This window comes from Amblyomma maculatum, chromosome 1 (genome assembly GCF_055883805.1).
Source record: "Amblyomma maculatum isolate TAMU_Amacu chromosome 1, ASM5588380v1, whole genome shotgun sequence".
In the NCBI taxonomy this organism is placed as follows: Eukaryota; Metazoa; Arthropoda; class Arachnida; order Ixodida; family Ixodidae; genus Amblyomma; species Amblyomma maculatum.
The window spans coordinates 381,983,254-382,009,233 of record NC_139344.1 but is presented as its reverse complement, the minus strand read 5'-3'; the positions used below and the strand labels follow the sequence as shown (position 1 = coordinate 382,009,233).

Genomic DNA, 25,980 nt, shown 5'->3' with positions numbered 1-25,980 from the left:
GACCAACTACCACCGCCCAGTCCCCAGACGGACCTGAAGACATGGAGGACAGACCTACCAGAACCGAGACGAAGGACCCGGAAGACCCGAAGGAACCGATAGACACGAACACGCAGCCCCCGCCCAAGCCGCCCGACGTGACCACGAGCCATCGGTCTCATGGACTCTGGTGACGGATGGTTGAACAGCTCCAGGGGAGGCGGATCACCCACGCATCACACATTGTGGTGGCAAGCAAGTCATTCACTCCTGTCTTTCTTTGAACATCCTCACCGTCACGTCACCATCAACTTCAAGTGGACCGATCGGGACGATCGCTCGGTGGCCTCGGGAAGTGTTACGAAGAAGAAGATAGGCAGTGGCGCGAGAGGAGCCCTCGCTCTAGGACATACATTAAATCATTGTTCATCCAGTCGCCATGTTGTGCCTTCCTCTTTGCTTGTCGCCACGTAATAATATTGCTAACTTGAGGGAGCTGGAGCTGCTATTTAGGCCGCGTTCAATATTCGTTTACACTTGGATCTGCTATTTAGGCCGCGTTCAATATTCGTTGACACTTGGATGGTGAATAAAGAGCATCGCAGCAATCTAGGTGCCCTTGTATAATATCGAACTTCGTGCAAAATGAAGACGGGTGATTGCGCTTTACACATCCTTTATTTCTAGGAGAATTATAAGTAGGAGGGTTTAGAAGACTGTTTTAAAAGAGTTACATATAATTCTGAGGACGTATGCAGCGGTAACATGCTGTTAACTAGAAAATAAAAAGATTATGTCATGCTGTATCAAAGAAGCATGTAGAATTAACTATGAAGCATCAAATGCAGATTTGTAAATGTTACTTAGATGTCTACTAACACGTAGCAATTTCTCAGAGATTGATTAGCGGTACCCTGTAACGACTGCTAGAAGCCGTGATATACCCGAAGATTTCCGCACTATGATCAAGCGTTCCGTCGTAGGTTTTGAAACTTCACTAGCTTTTCTGTATTTTCTTGCAGTCACTTAATTAGCCAAATTAACACACATTCACATTTTTCATAATGCTGATTGATTTATTTTGAAACATTAGATATCTGTTTGGGGAAAGAGGTAAAATGTCCTACTTTTTCGTTTTAAATATGAAGTGTTGTGATGCAATAATGGATCATCCTCACAAAGATCTTCCCAGCCTTCATTTCGACGCACTCATTTCTACAGAGTCCAGCTGTTCTTCGCATGCTTTGATTCAAAGTTTCATAAGGTACCCGTAGCGGTCGGCGTTATCTCTGACGTAAGCAGGAGCCACTTCGTTAGCGCTGCATCTGTACATAGACGAGCTATCGTCGAAGTAGCGGCCGGCCCTTCTTATCGACTCGATGTAGGCTAGGTCGGTCTTATTAGCGAAGTCTCCCCAGCGTACGCCGTCGTCCCTTTGCGCTGATGCGAGCTTCACCTGCAACAGTAGGTATGAATGAGTTACAAGTAAAACAAGTAAATTTGTTAAATATAGGCGAATGAAAGCGCTGTCAGTTTTAATGTATTCGTTAACCGCGAACAAAGTATACTAGACTTTCAGCACAGATTAAAACGTTGTAGAGGTTAAACTATTCTTGAACCAAATTTCACGAGCGTTAGTCATCGATGGCAGCCGTAGTAGCTGTTGCCGCTTCGATCTTGGCTTCTCTGCAGTGGGTTAATGTATGTTCTTGTTGTTCAATGATCTGGGTAGCCTGCCTGGCACGACTACGGTCTCTGTCTTTAGTGAGGTGGCATATGTTCATGAAGAACGTTTTGCTGGGCTAGTTGGTGCAACATTTCAAGAATGGACGAAGCGCTAACAAGACCTTCACAACAAAGGGGACACGGACATATTCATCTCCTACGGCACATCTGACTGCGCTCGTCACCAACATCACATGGCATATGCGTGTGGCGTATTCAAATGAAGGAGCGACGCAAATGCAATGCCATGAAGATTACCGTATGTTCAGTGCATAACGCGGGAGTATTTTGCAGTTTTAACTTTGTGAAGACGTTCATGTCAGTTACAGCTTGAGAGCATCTTGTCGCTTGTGGAGATAGCATGTTTTTCGCATGCCTGGGCATGGGCACGACGATGAAGACGATGTGATCATGTCTGCTGCACAGCGCGAGATTAAGATTGTGGCATTTGCAGTACAGCGCGAGATGAGACAACACGCAGCGAACGAGTACGTGGTGACATCTGTGGAACGCGTGAGGTATTAGGTCCAGGAATTACGCAGAATACCACGAAACCCTGAAATGAACGCAGTAGAACTGACGCCCTAATATATAGAAGTAGAGGTGCCAGGAGAGGTGCACTTGACGATAATGATGATGATGATTGATATGTGTTGTACACAAAGGCTATTCCTTAGTGCTAAAAGATTAAAAGTTATCTCTCTGCGTTGGCATACCCCAAAGCTTTTGCATAGCCATAATAGAATATATGGGGAGCTAAATCAGTACATCTCTGCATCACTCATTTGATGCTATGGTGCTTTTGAAAAGAGGCACTAGGGCTAATAACTCAGGATTAAACTGTTAGCAAGGAGACGGCTTTGCACTGGATGTAATAACACCTGTGTTTTTTTTTTTTATCCTCATCAAAGCTCTTGTGCGAGATGGTTTCGGAGATTTCAATACACTGCCAAATGCTACTCATCCCACTATTAATCTTCAAGTACTGTTAAAGCATATAGACATTTGCTAACAATTGCATTCAAACGCTCGCTAACTTTACTTCTGCATGTTGACCGGCAACGTAGTGCATTATGGATATTTTCCAGCAGGCCAGATTAATTGTCTCGCTTAGTGGTCGAGCGCCGTCGACAGTAGTGCTGATTGTGTAACTATAACACGCGACCAAAGTTCCTCGGGCTATGTAGGGCGTCTTTGAGTGGGAAGCGCTCTTAGCCGGGATCATTATGACCAAGCGAATCTTTTCCTAGCGCTTGGGTAGCTGTTTCTTGCACGTAGAATGTGCCAGGCGTATCGTCCAGCATTAATTGTCCACTTCAAGGCGCACGATAGTAAGACGCCTTAATGTGCTCAATAAAAAAAATTTCCGCCGAGATTTCCAGCGCAGATGGTAGCTATCGCATTGAAAGTGACCAAAACAATCCACTTTATGAACAGAAATGAGCGGAAAGTAAGTATTTTAATGAATATTTCTCAAATCGCCGCACCTAGCGGGCTTATATGAAAGCTGTGACAAAAACGGATATCACGTCACAACATCCCCATTGCGGCCGGCTGCACCTGTTTATTTTTCCTTTCCCCCGTGGCACTCACAAAGCGCTGAGACGGACGTGCTTTTTTTTTTTTTTTGCTGTTTCTGTTCCTGAGCACAATCCATCTCCCCCCCCCCCCCCCCCCCCTTTGCGCTCAAACAATTGTCCACAATACGCGCCCTCCGTACGCGTCCCCCTCGACCTCCCTCGTGTTAAGCTTTCCATACTTCGCATCATTGTTCACGGTGCGACGCAGGGGAACCGACAGTGCGTGTAGACAGTCAACCAACTTCAGGTGCGGACGGGGGCGGCGGCGGCGGCGGCATCGCGGCGCCATGACGTTGCTGAGGCTAGTTGGGACGTCACACCCGCCGGCTAACAGTCGGGAGCGGACTGTCTCTGACCCGGCGGCCGCTCAGAAAACGTCGAAAATGCAGCCACCCGCTCAAACTAACCCGAATTATGTGTCTCTCCTAGTGCAATCGTGTCTTAAGAATGCAATTGTGGTGCTTTCTCAATAATCTTAGATATTTGTTCAGTATACTTTTAAGGAGCTCGAATGTTGTGCCCAAGCATGTGGGTTGGAATCCCGGCCGCAGCGGCGGCCGCTTTTCGATGGCCGCGGAAAGCTAGGTGGCCGTGCATTGTACGACGTCTGTGCACGTTAAAGAACCCCTTCTGGTTGACTTTTCCGGAGGACTGCACTACGGCGTCTGTCATAGCCAGAATCGCTTTAGAACGGTAAACCCGTAAGCCAACCAACTTGAGTTCAGAAACATCTATTTGATGTTCCGTGCGTGTTAGTGCAGAAATCAAAAATAGTCACAAGTAAAGGCACTTGAGAGCAGCCCTGGAAAGGATGGTCCTCTTGACGTTATCGTTAACTCGCAGGTCGATTACTATAGTCGGTGATCCTAAGTATCTACGCCAAAAATACAGCTGTCAGAGCCGTGGAAGTGCAAGTGCAGTACCGACTTTGGTAAAGTCGACATGCGGAGGACGAGCTAATGCTGCAATTTTAAAAGCACATTGAACGAAACTCGCCCTCAATCGCAGAAACCAACCATTGCAGCTGCGCTGTAACAACAGCTTGCTGTTTATCGTAATCGTGCTGAGTTTTTTTTTCGCTCTCAACATTCGGAAGAATGTTTTCCGCTTACCAGCATCATGCAGTCTCTACTATTGTACCACCAACCGGAACACTCCTGGATAATTTGTGTCATGTTTTATTCCATCCATATATTATGCTAATCTTGTAATCCGATGCTCCTTCGCGGTGGCGCAGTACCTAGGACCCTCGATTGCTCAATTCAATGATGCGGGGTCAAATTTTAGCCGCTGTGGCCGGTTTTAGAAGGAGGCGAAACGCAAGGCAGCCGTGTGCTGTGTGATGTGAGTGCAAGGGAAAAAAGCTTCTGGTGGTTGAAATTTCCGGAGCCATCTCTCATAGCCTGAGTTGCTTTGGAACATTAAACTCCATTGACCAAACCAACCAGGTCACTTCGATCGTAGTTGTTGCCGTTGATACTTCACCGCCTCTACTTTGTCCAAACTGTAATTGCTGATACAGTCAAAACTCGATTTAATAAAACCCGGTTTAACGAAAGTTCCGACCTAATGAAGATATCGCAATTCCCGCTTTGACGCCCATAGGATCCAATGCTTTAACTAATTCGAAATAACGAACTCAATTCCGTGATCTGTCCCGATTTAACGAACCGTTTTTTCCAATAATTAAGGTGGAAAGGCTATTTTCGGTCCGTTTAGTAGAACGCCCATCCGAAATTCATTGACTGCGAGTTAACTGTAACAGCGCAGGGCACAGTCGTTCTGGTTTTTTTCCAACTGTGCGGCGCCAAAAAGAGTTGTAGGGTTCAGGTGAAGCCACCAGATGGTAACAGCGGTAAAAACAAACAATAGCTAGGACTTAGCTTTAGTTAAGCCCGGTAAGTTGCGAAAGCAATAACAGCATGCCTACGCTATAGTTTATAGTTCGTAGTGTAGCCAGTTGTGGTGTACCATGTTGACCGCACGATTAACACAGGACACACATTGGAGTTTACTATTGTTTAGCTTTATCGTTTATACTTATGAAGACACTTCGGTGATCACTGAAGTAGGCAGACTTCTGTCTTGCCGCCTAGTTGCATTCCTACGTTCTTGACTGCTGAGTGAACAGGTCGACAAAGAGTCTTCGCTGTTGTAAGCGTCCATGACATTCTATTCGGGGTCGTCACCGGTTGAGGACGATTCAAGAGAAGCGCGACGCGCTCGTCTAGATGCGTCTTGAGTGCACCGTCGAGCGAGACGCTGTTCCCGTTCTTCATCTGTCTCTGTAGCCCTCTGTCGTTTCCTGGCTTCTTCGAGATGGCGTGACTTTTCTTTCTGTTTATCAGGAAGCAAGCGCGGGCATTTATATATCCATCGTTTTCCTCCTCCTCCTCTAAACTGCGAGAGAAGGGGTGACAGCAGCACCTCGACTCGATAGCAGCGCGGCTCCAGTCCAGCTGCAGCGCGCCTTGCCGAGCGAAACACAATTCGCCTCACCCAGGCTTACGATATAAGCCGCGCCACATATGCCCTTCCATACCTCCCCCTCAAACAAAAGGAGACTGAACGTGCTCCTACGAAGTTGCACGAAAACGGCTCTGCGACTTCTCCCCAGCACATATAATTTCCGACTCCTTAAACTCGGGGTACACAACACTGTCGAGGAACTTAGACTACATTAACGGCACATATATCCCGCCTATCCAGCTCGGCGGCTGGCCGCACTTTATTATCCAACTTATGCATTAGCCCAGTTACACACCCCACTGACGGTGTCCCCCTTTCTCCTAGTGATGGTAAAATAGTCTAATTAAATGGTTTAGGAGGTTCTAGCGGCGGTTGGAGTCCTCAGTCCGGAACCCCATTGGCGTAGGAGGCTTTCCGCGCTCTTTCGATGAGTTCTTTCTCACCCCTTGCGTCCGAGCTGGTCAGAGCTGCCTCCCACCCCTCCTGCGTTGGCTGGTTATTAATAGTGACAGTCTGATTTCGCTGGCATGTCCGGACCATATGATACAGGTCCGCCTTCTCCCCGCAGAATTTGCATTGTGAGTCAAATGACTCTGGATCTATTGCGTGTAGTCTTCGTGGGTTGTTAAAGGTGTTGGTCTGTAGCTTGGGGAGGTATACCTCCTTCCCTTTCTCTAGTGTCTTTCCCGGTAGAGGGTAGACTCGGCGAGATAATATTAAGTGCTGAAGTATTTCAGTGTAGGTTGGCAATGGGGTAGGAGGTTCCACGAGATCTGTATTGAGTGCTCGGGGGAGAAATGCTTTGGCTGAAGCGTGTGCGCTCTCGTTCCCTGGGATGCCCTGGTGACCTGGTACTCATACTAAGTGTTTGTGGGTGGGTTGGTAGCCACGGGTGTAACTATCTTGCAGGCTTTTAGCTGCTGGCGATGTAATGGTACCCATACTAAGTGTTTATGGATGAGTTGGTAGCCACGGGTGTAACTATCTTGCAGGATTTTAGCTGCTAGCGATGCAATGGTACCCATACTAAGTGTTTATGGATGGGTTGGTAGCCATGGGTGTAACGATCTTGCAGGATTTTAGCTGGTAGCGGTGCAATACTGCCCCTGAGGTAATTGCGATATGCTGTCTGTGAATCTGTAAGAATGTATTTGGAGGTAGTGTGTATTGGGGGGGGGGGGGGGGGCAGCTAGGGCAATCGCCACTTCTTCCGCGGCCAGTCTGTCTTGGCTGGGCAATATTAGCCCATCCACTGTTTGATTTTGGTACACTACCGCAGCGGCCGCCATTCCCTGTTCAGGACCCGCAGCATCGACATAGAACACGCCCTCGCGCCCTTTCTCCTAACCTCCGCTCTAACCTCATCATACCTCCCATCCCTAAAAATATGCACCCTGAGTGAGACCAGGGCCGCAGAATAGCCAAGGCTCACGCCCTTCAGATACAATATAGCGACGACCAAGAGGTGGTCTACGTGTATGCAACGGAATACACGTCAGGCTACCGTATGGTCCTGGCTGTAGCCGACAATCAAGCAAAGCTGCTTGCTTCCAGCTTTACAATCACCAATTCCACCACAGAGGCAGAGAAGGCAGACATTGCACTTGCCCTCCTCTCTACATCTGTCACAAAAATTATCCCTGACTCCAAATCTGCGATTATAAATTATGCCAACGGCTATATATCCCGCACCGCTGCTCGCATATACGCTTCTGGCAGCCCCGGCACCCCGTAACCCTCATATGGACGCCAGCACATGCTGGCCTCCCTGGTAACGAGGAGGTTAATTCCTTAGCCCGAGGTCTTACTTTCCGGGCTAGAGGAATGGAGCCCCCTCTACAGGCCGCCGAGGAGCGCCTGCTCTCCTTCCGCGATATTCTCTTGTACTACCGAGACAAACGAACGGAATATACACCCCCAGCCCCGTCTCTCACCATAGCGCCGGCCATACACTGGCGAAGCTTGCAGACTAGAACGGCTCCATACCCTACACTACTGCATGTCCGATACCCAGACCAGTTTTCCTCATCATGCAGACTCTGTGGCAAAACAAGACACTTCCTGCACATCCTTCTTACATGTCCGACCTTTCCTCATCCCCCATCACCGAACTTAGCAGAGTCCAACTGGAAGTCTCTCATTTTTTTTCTCTCATGAAGAGCACCTCAAGTCAACACCAACGGAAGATCATTTCCAATGTTATGAGGAGGACTGCTTTTCAAAGACTTGCTTTTGCCTTATAAGGATGTCTCCCATGTAGTAAGAGAGCACCCAAGTGCTATGGTGACGGCGTCGCCCCCAATATTTGTTCCAAATGGCAATAAAATGTTTCTACCACCACCACCTACCGACCACCGCTACCCGAAGACTCGACTTGGTAGCCCATTGCTCGCAGCCGGTATGACATCACAGCAATCTGGGGTCATTAAAGGTCAAGCGGGCCTACCGACCGTGGCTACGAGAAGGGCTGGAAATGGGAGTAGTATTGCTTTCGCAATAAAAGTCTCGTGTCATATTCCAAAGTGCGGTGTTACAGTTCGGTGCTTTCTTGTGGCGTGCTTCGTGTGGGTCGTTCGCCATTGTGCTTCTGCAGATATTTCCCCGCACATTTCAGTGCATGCTTCTCTCAAGCCCAGCTTGTTAGGCCTACGGTGCTATACGGAGTACTTCAGACATACGGGAAGTCAGTGCTGTCATTGCTCGCAAAGCGCACACAGGCAAATATCACCGAGGTTTGTGCGGAAAAATACATTTGTAGTCATTTCTGGCTCTTCTTGATGAGTAACAATTTTTGTTTCTGGTGCGCAAGCAACGCCGGTCTTTTTTTTGCTGACCACATTTTATGTTGAGAGCATTAAGGCTTTACAAGTATGATGCCGCGGTAGCTTTTTGGATGCCGCCGCACCTTACAATCGAATATACCAAATTACAGAACCGCCCCGCCGGGGTGGTGCAGTGGTAAGACGCCCGACTACTGTGCCGGAGTGCCCGGGTTTGAACCCGACCTCGGCGGGTGCGTTTCGATGGAGGCGAAACGGAGTGGCGTCCGTGTGCTGTGCGAAGTCAGTGCACGTTAAAGAACCCCAGGTGGTCGAAATTTCCGGAGTCCTCCACTACGGCGTCTCTCATAGCCTTAGCCGCTTTGGGACGTTAAACCCTACAAACTAAACTAAACCACATTATACTACCGAGAAATGCCTCACTCGATTGAACAAAATTCCCGATAGAAGAAAATAATTCACGGCTCCCCTCAACTTCGTTAAATTGAGTTTGAACTGTATTTCTATGGCACAGAATATACAAACATAAGATAACTATTTGATTTCTGCAGTCTCCTATCAGAGTGAAGATGCTACTTCTAAGTTTTCGCCGCCTTCCAATACGCATGATCATAAATTTCAGCTGCCATAAAAAATAAAAATAAAAAACCCACTTCAAACAGTTCATTTGGCAACAAAAGCCGAGAATTTTGAGAGAAGGTGAGAACACATGCGGCTATACGTGCTTCCATTTCGGCTGTGACATTATACTAATACCTCCTTTTAAGTCATAACATAGCCTTATAAATCGCCCAAGGTTCTGAACCTTACTCTCTCATTTGATCTGGCCGCAAAGCGATTGTAGGGAGTGATGGAATAAAATCCCCAAAGGGCTGCAGTGCTCTCTGCATGCGCCGGTGAAAAGCAGTATGGTGACGAGAGTGCTCCATCTTTAGAGATTGCTTTAATAATAATAATAATAATTGGTTCACAGGAAAGAAAAGGCGCACCAGTATCTGTCACACTTTTTTCTGTGGACACCTAGACCGCACCGTAAGAGAAGGAAGGTGGAAGTGAAAGTGGAAAGGGAGAAAGAAGAGCCGTAGTGGAGGGCTGCGGAGTAATTTCGATCACTTGGGGATCTTTAACGTGCGCTGACATCGCACTGCATACTGACGCCTTTTCGTTTCTCGCCCTGCCGGGGTGGTGCAGTGGTAAGACGCCCGACTACTGTGCCGGAGTACCCGGGTTCGAACCCGACCTCGGCGGCTGCGTTTCGATGGAGGCGAAACGAAAGGCGTCCGTGTGCTGTGCGATGTCAGCGCACGTTAAAGATTCCCAGGTGGTCGAACTTACTCCGAAGCCCTCCACTACGACTCCTCTTTCTCTCTTTCAATTTCACTCCCACCTTCTTCCCTTCCCTTACGGCGCGGTTGAGGTGTCCACAGAAAAGAAGTGAAACAGTTACCGCACCTTTCTCTTTCTATAAATCAGTCAATCCTCTTCGTTTCACCTCCATCGAAATGCAGCCGCCGCGGTCGTGCTCGAACCCGGGTACTCCTGCACAGTAGTCGGGCGTCCTACCACTGCACCACCCCGGCGGGGCTGGACGTTGCTTTCTTTCTAATTTTGTGATTCACTCAACGGCTGGCTTCTAGCTAGTTCACTAACACCTTCCATCATGATGATGGAAGGATTATTCTTGGTATATAAGTAGCGGTCTCTCGGCCTTCTGCGTCCATTTAGGCTTAGTGGTGCGGTGTTCCCCCCGAAAGAGCACGCCGTGTGAGTGTATAGATGTAGACGTATAGCTCATGTTTCTTAATTATCCCCGTGGAGAAAGAAGAGGTTTCTTTTTTGTACACAAATCACGACGGCAACGGTACTAGTAGATGCACCATGATCCGCCTCATATAGAAAAAACCTTAGCAGAAGCATAAGTGCAGGCTCACTCTCTGTATAGAGGGAAGCTAGCTTTTGTAAACAATACAAAAGGCGGATCGTCTCAGCTTTTCACTGTTGTTTTTCTCGTCGCGAATGTGCGGCTCCTTATAAAAGCTTTGCCGAGAAGTGGAGTGAGGGATGGTTACCAAAAGAACTTGCAGTAAATGAGCCTGCGAAGAAATTTGCCCTATAAAGTACATGGGCGAAAGGGGGCTTCCTGTGTCGTCGCATTCAAATGCGCCTTTTTAGCTCTCCCTTTGAGGCCGAAAAGGGCAACAAACTCGGTGGTATGCGCTTAACAGTTGTCCATCTGCTATAAAAAGAAAGCATTGTTGATTACGATAAAGTTCAGTGAATATTTCATGGTTGAACACATTTTTCTTTGTATTGCAGTGGTGAGGGAAATGTCAAGAAGTTTTTCTATCGATGAGACGTTTCCTTGGCTTTAAGTGACGCACGGCAGTGCATTTTAGAGTTACATTCCAATTTTCCCGTCGTTTATTGCATGAGCTACTGTGAGTTGCAGTGTAAGTTATGCTTGTAGCGTCGAATATGCACATATGAGTAAGTGACGTCGTAATTTTAACGATTTGATCATCGTTCCGTGGCGAGAAATGATGTTCGCAAGCTGCCCTGATGGCGTATATTTCTAAGCAGAAGCAGAATAGGAGCAAGGAGAGAATTCCTTAGGCTTTAGGGTATCATAAATTTCACTCCTTACAGCGTTAATACTAAAGTCGTGGCGTTGGGTACAGGTAAACCGCGACCGAAGCATCCCTAATCTCAAATAGCACTGAGCAAACCCACCCATTAATGATTCAGATTTCATCAGGGGAAGCATGCCTAATATTTGGCTTTGGTCCAAGCATGTGGCTTATCAAAGTTCAGTGAAGGCTTTTGTGGTTTGATGTCCTGCATTGCCAGTAGCGCACCTCCTGGTGGTATTTGTGTACTCTACATTTCAGCGTAGTGTAGAAAGCGTTTTTCAGAGGCCTTGCATACAAATTTGAAAGACCGGCTCAATAAAGCCCGGAATGCCTAAAATTTATATATATTTTAAGTTTTTCATTAGTCTCTGCGCGTCAGATAAATTCTGTTATATATTTCTGAAGAGGTGCGAAATTGTATTGCGTTGATTGTCGCACCAGAAGTGAGCGCAGCATTAATTCGCAATTTATTTCCTTCCGTATGCCCTTTAGTGATTGGGATCTTGTTTTTTTTTTTTTTTTTTCATTTGGATACTAAAGAGCATTGTACAAAAACACAATCCTTATCTACATTGCGAGGTGCACTTGTCACACATGATGGCATTAAATAAAGAATTATTTGTAATGCTTTTTATTAATATGCTCCTGACTATAGAAACGACTACTAACAATCGATCACCACAATTTCTGCGATAAGACGAATACAGTATCCTGTTCATAGTTATGCCTTTACGACAGTGACCATGCACAACAACCACATGTTCATTGAGTCATTCTCAGTTTCATGCTCCCTCACTTTTCATGGTTCACTTTTTCCGCCCAGATTTCGGTATTGTGTCACCGGGATAACAATAGAGGAAGGGCAGATGCGGAATTTATTTCTTATAGGGCCGGTAAACTTCAGTCACGAGTCGAGTACTGCCTTTGTTTTCGCAGAGCTACTTGCCGCACTGCTGGCGCAAGGGCTGATTCACCGTTTGCACCCATGTTTTGCGCGCAGAAATTCGCCTCACGCTCATGCTCAAGATGCGCATAATGTCACAAATATCCAAGTAGAGGTAGCTCAGCTGAGAGTCTGTGGTCAGCGCTCGTAGCACATAACTGAGCGAGCTTCTACTTTCTCTGCCAACTGGTAAGCCAGGTGACAATATTCGCCTTGGTACTACAACACACCTTGGCACGTCAGGCGACCTGTTACCCACCTCTTTTCGCCCGGGTAAGTTTTTGTTCCGTGTATCCGATTCAAAAGCATTTCACCAGCCAGCACATGCTCTGTATACTGAGTGGTATACTCTCCACTGTAGTGTTATTCGGGAAGAGGAAACATCTGAAAACATTCTAGAGGGCACTTTGGACCACTTAAGTGGAATGAGGCGAAATCTATTATAGCGCGATGGATCGTAGCCCCCCACTACGGAACCTCTATCTCCCTCTCTTCTTTCACTACCACCTTCCTCTCTTCCTTTACGGCGTGGTACATGCACCGGGGTGGTGCAGTGGTAAGACGCCCGACTACTGTGCCGGAGTACCCGGGTTCGAACCCGACCTTGGCGGCTGCGTTTTGATGGAGGCGAAATGAAGTGGCGTCCGTGTGCTGTGCGATGTCAGCGCACGTTAAAGATTCCCAGGTGGTCGAAATTAATCCGTAGTCCTCCACTACAGCTCCTCTTTATATCTTTCCACTTTCTCTCCCACCATCCTTCCTTCCCTTACGGCGCGGTTGAGCTGTCCACAGAAAACAAGTGAGACAGTTACCGCGCCTGTCCCTTCTATAAATCAATCATAAATCAATCAACTTAATACAGAACGAGGCGGCTCCCTGACCTCTTAAGTGGTGGAGTGACTGACTGCTACATTCTATACTGAGGAATGCTCTGTCTGTGATGCTGTATCGGACCGGTGTGATGCGCATTCCGTGCTTGCAGACGTGCACAGCCACAGTATCTGTGCAAATATACACTTCCACGGGGATGCAGGCCTGTGGCGAAAGCGCCAAGTTGACTGCGAAGAATGAACGTTCTTACAACGAAAAAAGAAAATTGGCTATCTGAAAAAAAAAAAAAAAAACATTACGAGGGACTTTAGCGACTAAAGTAGTGAACGGTGAAAGTCAGAGGTATCTTCTTGTCTAGCGTTCCTGCCATCTGCAATCCCACACTTGAACGTGCGCCAAAGAACGCCACGCGACAGGGGCGATGGTGTACCGTCCAAACGCACACTTTTCGGAGGAAGTGCGACAGATACTGCGCCTTTCTTCCAGAAATCTCATCTTCTTTAGCGTTCCTGCCATCTGCGATCCCACATTTCAACGCGCGCGAAGGAACGCCACGCAACAGCCGCCGCAAAATTCGGTGGCAGGCTAGCCCCGCCGCACGTGGCGTTGGCCTACCGGTCCCAGCGCCGTAGGGATAGGAACAGCCACATTTCACAGAGCGCGTGTTGAAGTGTGGAAGTGTAGATGACAGGGACGCATCCCGCCTCGGCCAATCAGAACGCCTCAAAAGCGGGGCACACTGTCCACGACAGCATAAGGCATTAAAGGCTATCGCCTTAATAATGGACTCCACTCCCCCGGCTTTCCCTTGCATTTCATCCACCCCCTTTCGCACTACTCGCATCCCTTATACGACATAATAACGAATTTTGCTCCCTTTCTCCTTCCCCTTTACATATATCTATCCCTTTTCCCCGACTGAGGTGTTACAAACAGGTTTCTTTTGCCGATTAACCTTCTCGCCGCCTCGTGACAAACACTTTATTATCCCCGCCTTTGAGGCAAAATTATTCCACAAAGGCTCCGACGAAGGGATGACGTCACTGCTGTAGTCCGGCGACCGCTGACTGTCATTACTATTCTGAGATTCGAGTCAGGGCTCTTGCCGAAATTCCCAATGCCATCCGGTCGGCCAGCTACATCGACTGAGTTCTGCCGCCGTCTCACGACAGCGCTGCCGTCGCTATGTTCTTGGCAAAGCTCGGGGAGTTAATTGACTTAGGCCCAGAGCCATGCTTTGCGGCCGCTGTCCAAGAAAAACGAACCAGCATCCGCCTCGACCGCCGCGACTACGGTGGGGTCAGATTCCGGCAGATTCCAGAAAAAAAAAGTGCACAGTGACTAAGGGCTTTCAATAAACACGTGTTCAAATCAATCAGTTTCCTCCTTCCCTTCTTCCTCCACCATAATTTGAATTAAAAAATAAATGTTTCACACATTTTTTGGGGGTGCGTCAAAATCTGCCCGTGAACGCTTTCTTTCTTCACTATCTTGTCAGAGCTTACTCAATGTGGTCGTATTCCATTTCCAACCGCACTACGAAAGCCATCCGTGTGCAACATAAAGCCATGACAAGTACCTAGTGTGTGATATAAACAAACGTACAGTTTTATGCTGATGAAGGTAGGAAGTGTACCCACGTGTACATCGGCTGTCCTAACAACCGCATGATCATAAAACTGCCATAAAGTGCGTGGCTAAGAAAATACATTAAAGCAGGCAAGTTCATTATCGTATCGGCGTGCATACAGCTGAGAAGACAAGTTTTCTTACCTGTATTCCTTGTGCTTCGAAGCACCACGAACAATGCCAGCCGGCGTAGCGGGGCTCAGTTCCTTTTATCGCCCACTGCATCTTCACCGTCCCCGTGTATGGCAGCTTAGTTTGAAAATATCGGTCCATACGACGGACGAGCAGAGAGTTGTTCCAATAGACGTGTCTTAGTGCGGCTACAGTGCACACGCCTCCAACATTAACAGGTTGATCATTGGTCCAGAAGAATCCGTAAAGGAAGGAGCGGAATGTTATTGTCATCGGTTCACCGTAACCGTCGTGGTACTTCAAGAACAACAAGACATCACGGCTGGGTATCTCATCGGCATCGAGTATCATAAAGAGGTCGTCGTCTCTGATGTCTTTGAGCCGGCTTTGACCTTCGCGCCAAATTGAAGAGCGAAAGTAGTTTTCCGGCGCCCACGGGCTGCCATCTTCGTAGTTGTAGAAGCCTACGGTTATGGGGACGATCTTGTGCGCATGCTCGCTTAAGAAGCCGGCGCTTAGGTTCGATTTTAAGTAGAGAGGCTTGGTCGAGCCAAAATAGGTGTAGTTTGACTCCACGATGATGTAGTAATCGACGGTGTCACCCAGCTCGTTCACCCGAATTTCGAGCATATCCAGCTCGTGGTTGAATACGAGTCCATTGATAATGGCGCGGGGTCGCCGACGGCGTTTTATAAAGCCATTTAGATACCAGTCCTGGAAGGTGTCAGTAGACCACACAGCGTCGGGAATTGAGCATCCGACACCGTTCCAACCCTGGCGGCACTTGCAGGGCTTCTGCATCTCTGTTCCAGGGATCGTTCCCTCGAAAAAGCAATCTGGAAAGTCTTCTGTGATTTCATTATTGCGGTCGGGTCTTCGGTTCTCTTGAACTTGAAATAATTTGGGCAGCATAGCGGCAACTGAAGGAAGCGGGCGTTGGTGGGGATGTTTGTTTCCCAGAGAACACCTACAGCTGCCACTGTGGAGATAAATCGTCCCAGGAATGAGGCTTGCTAAGGAGAAAATTAGCAAGTACCAAAGGAACTTCGTCGACACTGGCCGCAAGGAAGAACAGCTGAAGGGCACGTAAGGTGCGAACTTTTGGGCTGTCTCACCCGCGAGATCACTCATTGTCCGCCAGCTGCTGCTGCTGTCCTCGAGCGCCGATATTTTCAAGCGTTGCTTGTCTTGCTAAGGAGGTTGTTGTGAGACGTCGGTGTGCATTTGAAAGTAAGGCGTCGTTGCTGGTGCTGAGTGGCACACACGGGGCAGCCCTGCATTGTATCTGCAGATACGAAATGTAAGATTGATTGGGTTACACTTGCTATTATCGAGTAATTATTAAGTAAAACATTTTAGAGAAGAGTTTAGAGCACGCAATATCAGCCCTAAATGAGCCGAGCAGAACTGTGACTCTTATTCTACAGCTTGAGTTATATTAAAAGCAAGAAAAGACGTCGTTCTCGGAATTGGTCAAGGCAAAGCGATATGAAGAACATTTTAGAAAAGAAGATTAAAATAGCAGCGAGCAGTCCACCTGCCGACTAGCGGAGCGCAAATGTTTCGTAGGCTGAATAAGTTTCACGTTTAATGGCACGGGACGAACCTCCAAACTCTCTTCTCTCCTTCAAGCTTTTGCAAATTTTGATGAAAAGCTACAAACAAATAGCGATTATTTTTACTGCCCAGGCCGCGGATGTTCTTTTTGTTTTGTTATCGTCGATTGTTTTGAGCGATCTACGCCAAAGTACGGAAATCGAGTCGATCCGAATGTCGTAAACTTCTGTTGTGGCAGGGCAGATTTTTCGTAGCACATGTAGCTGCACATGTTTCGACAGCTGCGGGCTTATTGACCGATAGGCGCCTGGCTGCCGGCTTGCGTTAGTTCCCTTCAATTATTTTCCTACACCCACGCGGTGAACGGTATTTTCTGATAACTCTCGAAACTATGATATGATTAATCGTTCTTTACTCGTGTGTAAAATGCCATTTTTTTTTTTTGAATATTCAGAAAGGAATAGAAAAGTTAATAGCGGAGGTTTAGCTGTAGTAAATCCTGGTTATAACGAGCGAAAGTACCCACCGCGGTATTCGGGTGTTACCTCCGAGATTTTGGTTAGAAGGAACACTGTCTCGGAAGCCGGTATATTTGCCCAAGCGAGGCCGAAAGGACGCCGTATCTGCTTGACGGGGCCAGATTACGCTAGACGACGTTAGACGATTTTGCTTGGCAAGATGAAATTTCGGCCGCGGCGTCCGCTTTTCTATGGAGGCGAAAAGCAAGACGCCGGTGTGCTGTGCGATGTCAGTGCGCGTTAAAAATCCTCAGGTGGTTGAAATTTCCTGAGACCTCCTTTATGGTGTCTGTCGTTAGCTGAGCCATGACGTTAAACACCACAAGAGAAATCAAAGCAAACAAATTTTACGAAGCTCTGAACCCTCGATTAGTGTTTTCCTGCTAAACAAAGGGTTGAAGAAGGTATGGGTAGTACTTTATTATGCACCAAATTTTCGGAAGACGGTGAGATGTTTTCATTTTGCCAATAGAGCCTAACGTATAATATTGACATTTTGCCTTAATTTGTACAATCATATGCTTTGATGTGTCTGCACCATTGTTGCCTCTGAATGTTGCTGGAATGTGGCGCAGAAAGGAAACGAGTTTAATGGCTCACCTAAGGTGGAATGCTGCGAAAGTGTTCAAGTAACAATTTTTCGCTGTATTTGTGCGCACCCGGCAGCGAAAGTTTATGCCCACCGCGAGCACATCGAGAGTTGCATTACTTCATTTCAGTGAATCTCGCATGCTATCCAGATGTTATTCGGGGCGACTATTGTTTCTTAACAGCGCTTCATTTCGGCAACTTTGGTTTCACGGCGTCATGTTCCCATGCGGTTTGCGTGGGCTGCTATTGATATTAGGTGCTCACACTTCACACCGAGCTATAGCTAATGTCAAACTAGCATATGCATCTGCTATTTTCTCTTGAAAGAAAGCCAATGAAAAGCATATTTGCCATTTTAAATCATGGAAACGTGCCAGCCACATTCTGTGCATTGGCTTTAGCGTAAAAATAGAGATAGGTTCACCACAGGATTAATTGCTAACTGAGAAATCAAAGAACAGCTTACTTACATTTCTACTGCGCCAACATTATTTTCGCATTAATTCGATGCGATAATATATAACTTCATCGTAGACAAAGCGGATACGTGGCAGGTACGTGGCAGGTACGTGTAAAAACGCAGCTCATGCATGACATATCCCCCTTAACTGTCGGAACTGTTAATCGGAAAACTTGCTGTTGAAATATCAGCGGTATTGGTGAATTCGGGTGACATTTTCATGGAGTAAGGATCTCAACCGGCTTCCTAATTAGCAAGCATGATAAATATGGATCATGAGGGAGGTACGAAGACAAAGAGAGAACTTTATGACGGCATACTGAATACATTGGTGTGCGGCGTTGGTAATTGCAAGATTAGGAAGACAGACCTTAAGGTTTTGTTCTGGCTCGATCGTTTCGTTACACACGAATAAATAACAAAACGGCAGGCATGTATAATGAGTAGACTAGTTTCAACTAACAGTACGCAGCTGACAAGAAAAACATTTACTTTGTCAGAGATGTAATAAAACTGCATTTAATTTGAAAGAAGTTTCATTTTGTTTTTAATAAGTCAACATTTTTTTTAAGAGCCAATTTAGATGTTTTATGTTTATGACTTATAGAGTCTGACATTCCAAAGCTACTCAGGCTATGAAGGCTGTGGTAGTCGATCGCTCCGAATATTTCAATCACCTGCGGTTTTTTAACGTGCAGTGCATTGCACAGTGCACTGGGCGCCTTGCTTTAGTCCTCCCTCGAAAAGTGGACGCTGTGGTCGAGATTTTATTACCGAGGCTACCTGAGCAGTCGAGAGCCCCAACCACTGAGTCACCACGGCGGCATTGTATTTACGGGGTTTATCTCCCAAAGATGTGAGACAATGAGAGACTACGAGAGAAAGCCACGAAATCAGCATTTAAAAAAAACAAAAAGGGTGTACTTTGTACTCGAGATACGCGTCAGGTGTCTACAACATTTACCACTTATTGCTGTATATAGCCAAGAATGATGCAACAGAACATGAATAGAATAAGAATAAGGTATATTTAACATCTTGAGGATGTCGGGTGTGCCGGTAAAAAGCCAGTGGAAAGGCTTGACGAGGCTGACACACCCTACAGAGGCATTGCAGTGGTGCACAGCATATTATCACTTTTACGCACGAGAACTAACATAAAACAACCGATTTTTTATGATCTGTACATTTGTTAAGACTACTTATTTAATTGATGCGGGAGAGTCTAGCTCAGCATTTGGTAACCATAATTTGTTCGGATCTTAAGTACAAACCATTTGGTGTCGTTCGTGTAGTGTATATTGACTCTTTGCGTTGCAATACTGACAGCTTTATCACCAGGCATTTGTTATTGTGAACACCAATTTCATACCGCCGCAAGAGTAAAGTTTCTTATAATTGTGGCAAGCGGATAATTTGAAGTTCATTGAAAATTTGTTCAGTGTGTCCAAGTCGGGGAGCATTTGTAATGTTTCTAACGTCTTTTTTTTTGAAGGAGGTATAAGCGGTTAATATTAGTAAAAGTCGTGGTACCCCAGATTAAAAAGCAATACTTAACAACAGAAGAAAACAAAACATTATACAATATTTCCTTAATACGCTTCGGCATAAAATATTTCAATCGACACAAGTAACCGACCTTTGACAGCTCACTCAGCACCACATCAGCATGATCATTCCAACTCAAATTCTCGTTGAAAATAACGCCCAAGCTTTTTACCGTGGAGAATATTTAGATGCATGACGCACCTATCTTTAAGCAGAGTGGTGGCATGTTTATCAACTTGTTTCGAGGCCTTAACAGCACAGCTTTCATTTTTTCAGTGTTTATGTTTAAAAGATTATTTTGAGACCATTCTAGAAGCGACTGTAGGCATTTTGAGGCTTGTGTCTCAAGATCTATTAATTGGGCACCTCTGAAAAATAAACTGGTATCGTCAGCATTACATCCTGCGTGCACAAGTGTGGCCGGAAGCCGACCATTTCGTGCGGCCACAGGTTGTTTTTCTCCATGAAGCACGTTAATCTCGTCTGTATTACGTGCTCCAGCAACTTCCCTACTCATGAGGTTAGGGAAATCGGTCTCAAATTTTCCAATTGCGGGGGTTTTCCCGGTTTGGGTATTAGTATTATGTTTGCCGCAGTTTCTGTTGAAAAATTATTTCTAAAACCTTGCTGACTGGGCGTTATTATGTTGTATTTGTCGCAGAAACGTGACAGCGGTAAAGAAGGAGGCAGGGTTATGTCAGCTGATACACTAAGCAACAAACTGGCAATGAATAAAACCATCTTGCAAAGAAGCTATCTTAGTATCAGGAAACATTGCCGTGAAATGGAACTGTACTGTTGTTTATACAAGGGGAGGGGACAAACGAAGGCAAGAAAACAAGGGTCTAGTGCATTGTCTCAGTGATAATATGAAGCTGTCTTACAACTGCCCCGATATTGTTCTGCTGGCGAACTTGAACGACAACATCGAGGATCCGGATATATACACAGATTGTAACCGGAAGATAATACTCTACCATCTATCAGTCTGTCATAAGTCAACGGCGCAAGACAGTTACTGTCAAAACAGAAGCCAAATATGAGGGACAGATCACAAGAATTCCGTAACAGGCTGACGACGATTAGGTACTAACGTCAGACTGAATCTGTAGCGAGCTTGTGAAAATCGGCATATGCAAAGGGGGGGGGGGGGGGGGGTGCAGTAGGAAAAATAATATAAACGTATGTTAGCTTCTCTCTCTGTCGTGGAGCTGATCAAGAGAGGAAGGCAGAAAAGAGAAAGAGGGTGCAAAAATTAAACAACGAACAATTAGGGCTGTTAGCAGCAGGAAGCAGCAGGAAAACTGGGATTATAACTAGCTATAGGACTACTCATCAGTACGAAAATGTAACACATAAAAGTAGCAGTCCGCTGGATTGCAAAAAGCAAGCTATTAAACTCTTGAAGTAAGGAATTATGGAAACCATTGAACAATGATGAAAAGCGTCTAGAAAATTCCTGAAGGCAATGAAGGCGCAAAATATTTTAAGAAGAAATAGACCAAAAATTGTAATCTTATCGTAAAACAACTGGGAGTACCTGGCTTCGTCCAAAGTAAATTAAGGCAGTCCGCTGATAAATGGATGGCCGAAGTTCACGATGGAACTAAAGGTGGGCCAAAACAATTCTGTAACCTTGTGAGTGGCTGAGTAAAATTAATCAAAGGAAGCAAGTAGAGATTTCAAAATGCAGGAGGGAAATGCTGAATGGAAGAGGCCGTTTTGAATCAGGTTACATCAGATTTACCTGAGTCATTTAAAAGCAACGTTAGAGTAATCTCCGCAATTGTGGGAGCAACACAGGACACAAAATGAATGTCAACCTAAAACTGACCAATATAAACTGTAAAAAGACAGAAATATTGATTAAGGATGGCACATTCGTAGGGAAAGACGCAATTGCAGTCAGGCTGATTAACCTGTTCCGACAAGTAAGACACTGCCGTTGCGGCCTAATGGTTAGCGCACTCGACTGCCGAGTCGAAACATGCGGGATAGAATTCCAGCCGTAGCGTCCGTTTGGAACATGAAGTGAACCAAACCAGGAAGCAAAGAAACGTTGTGAAAAGCATTGGAAGCAGTTATTACTACTAAGCAAATTCAACACAGCTTATGACTCGGTAAAATTGATTTGATTCACAAGGAAAATTTTGCGTTGTTGGGCTGCACGTAAAATATTTCAAATCAATTACGATAACATTCTTGATATACAAGGTGGCATTGTAGAAATTTGATGGAAAGTAATACTTTGCTCAGAGAACTTGGGAAGTAGATTAGAAATGGTAGGCACTTAAAGTTTAGCTTGTTAATGCTTGCCCAATTGATTGTAGAAATAGCTAAGGCATAAATAAGACCGTAATATTCAGTTTTCCTGGGCATAAAAGGTGCATACGATAGCGTAAAAAGGAAATTCGTTTCAAACATACAAAGAGATGAAGGCGTCAGTCATGAGAACTGATTCCCACAGGGAATATCCCGTGACAATAAAGGTGAAATTATACAAGAAACAGAAAGAAGTAAAACAACTTTCGAGGCATGGAAATGATTAAATAAGGCTGCCTTTTTTCACCACTGGCTTCCTTTTATACTTTATCTCATCAACTTAAAAAGCAGGCTACACGAAAGTAGTCTACGTTTTAGTCTGTAACATGGATTATGCAGAAAGACAGTAGAGCAGCGGCTGCCCGGTTTAATGCATGCGTACGATAGTTTGCTATTACCAGATAGCTAGCACGATTTCGAAACATATATTATTTCTTATGGAGACGAATGTGACCCTCGACGCTTCAGGTCTAGCGCAGTTAAGTCAGGTCTGATGATTTTCGAACAATTCAGCCAATCAGGCGCTTAAATGCAAGGCTTTGAAACACCCAGAGGGGCAGAATGCAAAAATCTCAGGGTATGAGTAAACGAAGCACTCAGAAGCATAGACAACCACGAACAGTGTGTTAATCAAAAGGACGAAAAGATGCAGGGATACTGAACTACAGGAAAATGTGGAGGTACCACAGAAGTGAGGTACTGAGTGGTATTCGTAATGAAGAAATTAGGCAACACTCAAGGTTCGTCTTAAAATTAAACGCGATAGTATCTTTAACCCCACCTGTTTATTCAGCGGAAGTTATTGATTCTTTTTAATAAGTAGGTTGGGGAGAAAGGTAAGATGCAGTATCTGTTCCTTTTTTTTTTTCTTTTTGTGGACACCGATACATAATTTTGAATTGGCTTATAGGAAGTTAAAGGCCGAGTATCTGTCACAGTTCTCGGTGGATACCTGAACTACACCGTAATGTAACGGACACCACCTCACTTGAAGGCTTTTTTACTTACCGCAACTCTTCCGACAAAACCCGATCCGAAACTGGGGTACGGCGACGGCTTTTGGCCGAACGAGCCGAGCACACTCTCGCCCAGTGAAGATAATAGGTCTTGCCCTCGGTGATGCCGTTTTGTGCCTAAGGGTAGAGGTACAGTAGATATTGCAAATAATCGGATAGGTGTTGGAAGATTTGCACTGGGTACCGACTGCAAGCCACGAACGATTGAGGCAGTAAAGATAGATAGGCTGGACCTCTGTCGAAGTGCAGGAAGCTCAGAGTGAATTATATGAAGTAAGCCAGATGAAAATGGACGATAACAAGTGAATAACTAGGGCATTTTTAAATGCCTATCCGAAAACAACCTTGGTTAAGAATGGCGGAAAAAGACTAGAAAATTAACCAGTAAGTAGGCAGGACACAAGGACGGAGAAATAAGACGCTAGGTAAATAACGCCGAAGGTGCAAGCTGGATTAATACAATGCAAAAGAAGCGGAGAGCAGAATTATATCGAAATCGGAAAAAGATAAGGAAGCAATCTTTATGTAATAATTGAAGAGGCTGTGCCTTTTTCTTTGAAGGTGTATCACCATGCCTTACAACGCGTAGATGGAATAATAAATACTTAGAAATAACTGAAACCTTAAATTCGACCGTTGTGCTATCCATCCGGTTGTCTATGCAAGCATAACCACTCACTTTGATGACCTAGGTTTAAAAAAAATAGGATAGTTAAGGGAATGTTTATGCGATGGAAGTTAGCGAAACCCGATTGAATGATTGGTACTGAAACGCTTAGCAGTCAGATGACATTACGTTAAAATTATTGAGATAAAACGTAGGGAAGAATATTAAAAATGTGCGAAGCGATTTGTAAAATCATTTAAGTAATAGATGAAGAGGTCAGGAGAATTATCATGTGGCGGAAGTTGGCAAAAAGCGATTGGGTGATTGGGGGATGAAAAGTAGAGAGGTGACATTACACTGAAAGTGTAGGGATAAATATTGTAGAGATAAAAAAAAGTGTAAAAGTGTAGGGATAAAAAGCGACTATTTTCAAAGAGTTGGCACTCAATCCTTAAAGTATTGGATTACGTATAAAAAGTTTAAAGTCACCCAATTAAAGAATTTCACGTTGCTAACAGATGCATTAGCAGATGAAAATACCGACTTAATCGGATTCCTACTCACCATTGTAAATACTTGAAAGGACTAAATATTGTGAGACTTATTGTTACCGATCCGCCTCGTTCATTTGCTCTCTACAGGCGTACATAGTTTTTGCATAGTTTCTAGAAAGGCGTACAACATTTATCCGAGACGATGATTTTATGCACTGGGAGCTTGGCGCACCGACAGAAAGGACAGGTTCCCGAGCAGTAGCTTATAGAAAGCGCTCCTAGCAGATGTTCAGCACATCTGCCGCATTGTATACAGCAGTATGGCATTTTCTATCGGAAATGCGACGAGCCGTATGCAGTGCCTGACGCCTCGGATCGAATGACGATAAAATGCTGTATTTTAATTTACGTGTCATATATACTTGCGACGCGCCTCCTAGGAACGAGAGTTATCGTCATCGAAGTCACTGGTTGGCGTCATTGTCGTCTGTCATTTACAGTGTTGGTTATAAAAATATGGTGGAAGTAGAAAATGGAGCAAAACAAAGGATTATGTGGTGTTTTGTATGGAATACAAACACTAAAACATTATTTTCTCGCTGCATTCCTATCACTTTTTTGTTTTTCGTTTGCGAACGCGATAAGTGCACTCCCGTAAACAATAGAGAGTCAAACAGCAGCGAAGTAAATAAAAAGTTTCAAAAGCCTATGAACGAGCACTGAACGTGAAGGTGTCGAACTTTCCTTTACAACAGGCGGATCATCATAGCTTATATTTTCATTCTATAGGAGAGGCGGGACCCTTGTGTGCAGTTCATGATCTCCTCCAAATGGTAGCCGGTTTCTTTCGATTCGATGTAACCCATCGTCGCTTACCCGCGTTTCATGTTGCTTATAAGTTGTTGTAGAAACTTTTTGTGGTAGTTGATGCCCAGCCGGCACATTTTTCATGCCAGTCTACAGTGCCTTACACACACCTGCGATGAGGAGCCGTACATACTAGATTCAGTGGGAATTTTTGATTTTACCTGGTCATTTTTTTTACAGTATATGACGCTCTGTATCCTTGAGGCAGAAAATATTTTTAATGCTTGTGAAACAGCACCGCTTTTTCCTGCCAAGAAACACCTGGGTCAGACGGAGGGAAAAACATAAAAGAAAATAAAGAGCTGGAAACAATGCCCGATCGCGATCGCTATCTTTCAGATTGTGTGGCAACAGCGACTACAAACATCCACACACAGTCGCTGTTCAAGAGGGACTCTGAAAAAACAGCCTACTACACAAGTTGCACAAAAGCTATGTTGACGGAACACGCCAACAAAGGCGGCACTCCATCACAATGCTGACAGGAGTTTTGCATCAGTACATCGCTGCGGAATCAAGTTACTTGGTAGATTTGCTTCTTGGGGTTAATGCCCCAAAGCGAGTCAGGCTACCAGGAGGAGGGTAGTTGAAGGCTGCGGATAATTTCGACCACCCGAAGTTTTTTCAGTGCTTTGAATTACTACAGGAGCGCCTTGCGTTCCGCATCTATTGTAGAACGACACTGCGGCTTAGATTTAACCAGCGTGCTTGTGATTAACAGTCGAGTGCGCTAACCCTGATCCGTAAAACCAAGTGAGGCGACATCAATGTGCCAAGTCGTGAAAAATTTATTTTTCAATTCCCATCCAGTGGCTGTGATGAATGTTTCTTTAGGTCACAGTACTGAGCCAGTAAGTCTTACTGCCAGATGGCAGGATGGCGTATTTGGGTTTGCTCGGTACGGTGGCTCCGCAAGGGACAAAACGACAGAAAAGACGAAGAAAGCGGGCTGTTCCGACTAGCATCTGATTGAAAGAAGAAGACGTGTCGCTGAGCACCGTGGCTACATCGTGTTCAGTAAGATTTCGAACTACGTCTGCAGTCCGCGCCCACACAGCGGCCATCAAACTCTTGAAGAAGAGCATAAAGGCCAAACAACCCGTGCGTGGCAAGAAGAGCATCAAGGACACAGCCCTCCGGGTAGACGCTGCAGAATGCCGACGCGGCCATGCTGCTAGGCCTACTGGGACTCCGCGGAGCCGCAGCTCTGATAATATGGCAAGAATGGGGACGCCAATGGACCCTCCGGTAGTCGCTGTGACTTCTGCAAGCACAACGGCAGGCTGCGGTAACGAGCCTTTA

General features: G+C 45.6%; 1 protein-coding gene across 6 annotated transcripts in view; it reads right to left on the bottom strand.

The window, feature by feature from the left end:
* Window positions 1-652: 652 nt before the first annotated feature.
* Window positions 653-25,980, bottom strand: part of LOC146208378 (beta-1,4-mannosyl-glycoprotein 4-beta-N-acetylglucosaminyltransferase-like) — a 50,050-nt gene continuing 24,722 nt past the window's right edge. For 3 of the 6 annotated variants that reach the window (XM_084592993.1, XM_084592998.1, XM_084593000.1), the window contains 2 exons: window positions 14,711-15,983; window positions 653-1,435 (listed from right to left, as the gene is read on the bottom strand). In XM_084592993.1, the coding sequence (XP_084449119.1) occupies window positions 1,229-1,435; window positions 14,711-15,829 (1,326 nt within the window). In that variant the 5' untranslated portion in view covers window positions 15,830-15,983 and the 3' untranslated portion in view covers window positions 653-1,228. Of the gene's footprint in view, window positions 1,436-14,710; window positions 15,984-17,834; window positions 17,999-22,702; window positions 22,828-23,881; window positions 24,159-25,980 lie in introns of those variants that run through there. The other 3 variants (XM_084592983.1, XM_084592996.1, XM_084592988.1) reach the window with 3 other exon arrangements.